The sequence below is a fragment of the Peromyscus californicus genome, unplaced genomic scaffold, assembly GCF_007827085.1.
Source record: "Peromyscus californicus insignis strain IS unplaced genomic scaffold, ASM782708v3 Scaffold_16__1_contigs__length_79575227, whole genome shotgun sequence".
Classification (NCBI taxonomy): domain Eukaryota; kingdom Metazoa; phylum Chordata; class Mammalia; order Rodentia; family Cricetidae; genus Peromyscus; species Peromyscus californicus.
The window spans coordinates 69,796,585-69,798,865 of NW_026294458.1; the positions used below are offsets into that span (position 1 = coordinate 69,796,585).

General features: G+C 40.7%; 1 protein-coding gene across 1 annotated transcript; it reads right to left on the bottom strand.

Annotated features, from left to right (window-relative positions):
• Positions 1–1,282: 1,282 nt before the first annotated feature.
• LOC128111447 (keratin-associated protein 26-1) lies at positions 1,283–1,861 on the bottom strand. Its single transcript, XM_052739715.1, has one exon. The coding sequence runs from the start codon at positions 1,859–1,861 to the stop codon at positions 1,283–1,285; it is 579 nt and encodes a 192-aa protein (XP_052595675.1).
• Between the last annotated feature and the right edge of the window lie 420 nt (positions 1,862–2,281).

The window sequence follows — 2,281 nt, forward strand, 5'->3', positions numbered from 1 at the left end:
CTGCCAATTACTCTTTAAATAACTGCATGAGGATCCTAATGGGCTCTTCCAGTGTGTGATATCAAAAGAAGAACTTGGCAAAAATCTAAAGTAATGTATTTTTGTGGACTTGAGGCAGTATAAATCTGTGGGTTTATATCTTATAACACTGTTATTAGTATCATCCTATCAAAATGAAACTCCCTGATTCCTGAAGGACATTTTTGTTTTGTTTTTTGTTGTTGTTGTTGTTGTTGTTGTTGTTGTTGTTATTGTTGTTGTTGTGAGATGAGGTTTCTCTGTATAACAGCCCTGGCTGACCTGAAACTCACTCTACAGACCAGACTGGCCTCAAACTCACAGAGATCTACCTGCCTCTGCCTCCCAAGTGCTGGCATTAAAGGTGCGTGCACCAACCACATCCAGACTCCTGAAGGATCTTAACATCATATTCCAAATGCAGCCATGTGGCACATGGACATGTTGATAGTCACTACCTTACAATGATACATTTGATTGCTTCCTTTTTAATAAAACTCTCTCTCTCTCTCTCTCTCTCTCTCTTTCTCTCTCTCTCTGTGTATGTGTGTATGTGTGTGTATGCGTATGTGTCTGTGTATGTATCTGTATCTGTGTGTGTGTGTGTGAGTGTGTGTGTGTGTGTGTGTGTCCATGTCTGTGTAATGTAAGTGTCTGTTGATGCATGGCATATGTGTGAAGGTCAGGGGACAACTTCCTGAAGTTGATTTTTTTCCTTCTTTTTCTGTCATACATCCCAGAGCTAGAACTCAGTTTACCAGCCTTACACAGCAAACGCCTTTACTCACTGAGCCAGTTTGCTGACCCTTGTTTTCATAGTTTTAATAGTTTTTTTAATCTTTTAAAAATATTTTTTATATAAGTCATTAAAAAACTTCTGGAAATATTCAATATTCTCCATAGTTAATCCCAAATAATTGTCATTTTCACCTAAAGTAGCTGCTGTCCATAGTTTCTAAGGAGAATGGCAAATTAAAACCATGTAAATGATGACACACGATAAGCATGATCTTTATGCGAAGCCACGATTTAATTAGAATGAACACGGAAGAAAAACTTTTTTCCAAAGTAGAACAATATCAAGCTTTGCAAAAATACTAAAGTAAGTGATATACATCCCTAAAGCACCAAGAAGTTCAGTGGAAGAAAATTACTATAGAATGAGCACGCATTATAGCCCCATGAAACAAGATCCCTCCCTGATGCTGGCTGATCTCTCTCGAAGTTAGAAGCATGAGGTTGCTTCAGCTACTCATGAATTTCTTCAGTAAGGACAACGCCAACCACCCAAGGAAGAGGAGTATCGTTGGAACCTGCCATATGTACAGCTTGTGGGCCTGTAGTAGTCAGACATGCAGCTAAAAGGCTGGCATCCATAGGTCAGGTTTCTCAGTGGTGGACAATCATAGGGAAGATAGCTCAGTGGTTGACGACCATAGGACAGGTAGCCTAAGGGTTGATAGCCATAAGACTGGTAACTTGGATAGAAGCAGCTCAAAGGTTGTCTACAGGATGTTGGACGGCCAATGCTGGAATTGCAGGAAGTGACAGGAAGGCAGCTGTTTCCTTCCTGGGATCCAGATATCCCTGAAGTAACTGGAGATCCGACTGAAGGGCTGCCAGTGTTCCTGATGCAGCTGGTTGATTGGCCGCTCCCATGTTCACCGCAGGGTTCGTGGCAGTTGTCACATGATGCATTGCAGCCTGGGCTACTAGTAGGAGAGCAAGGGGCATTTCTACACCTCATCTCAGTGGAGCAAAGACCAACGGGTGAGGTGGCAGGAACGTGACTAGAGTTCCTAGAAGAAGAACTGCAGACTTCTGAGTGGCAGTTATTAGACATGATAGCGACAGATAGATCGACAACCAGGCCTCGATTCAACTGCAGAGAACAAGTTGCTGAAGTGCGTTTGTTACCTGCTAGACTTCTTTATATACCCTGGGTGCTGGGTGTTGGTTCTGTCTATAGCCCATCCTCCTGGCATCTCATTAGAATATTATTTAGTTGCCTACTAAGCAATCCTCCCACTAACTCATAAAAGATACATCATCAGTGTCACATCTTTCAAATGACTGTCATTTCAAAGTCAATCTGGTCCTCCTCATCTAATTTCTAACTAGAAGCAATTTTCCTTTAACAGTCTTAACAGCTTTTTAAAATTACTGTTAAAAACCCACCAATGCCTCTATATAATTGGTGATAATTTACTTAAAGTCACTTACTAATAAAATAAAAAAGAATATATCTTAATGTTTAAAGTAT

Bases quoted from the DNA above. Each gene is read 5' to 3' on its own strand.
- LOC128111447 (XM_052739715.1), bottom strand. From the start codon at position 1,861: ATGTCTAATAACTGCCACTCAGAAGTCTGCAGTTCTTCTTCTAGGAAC.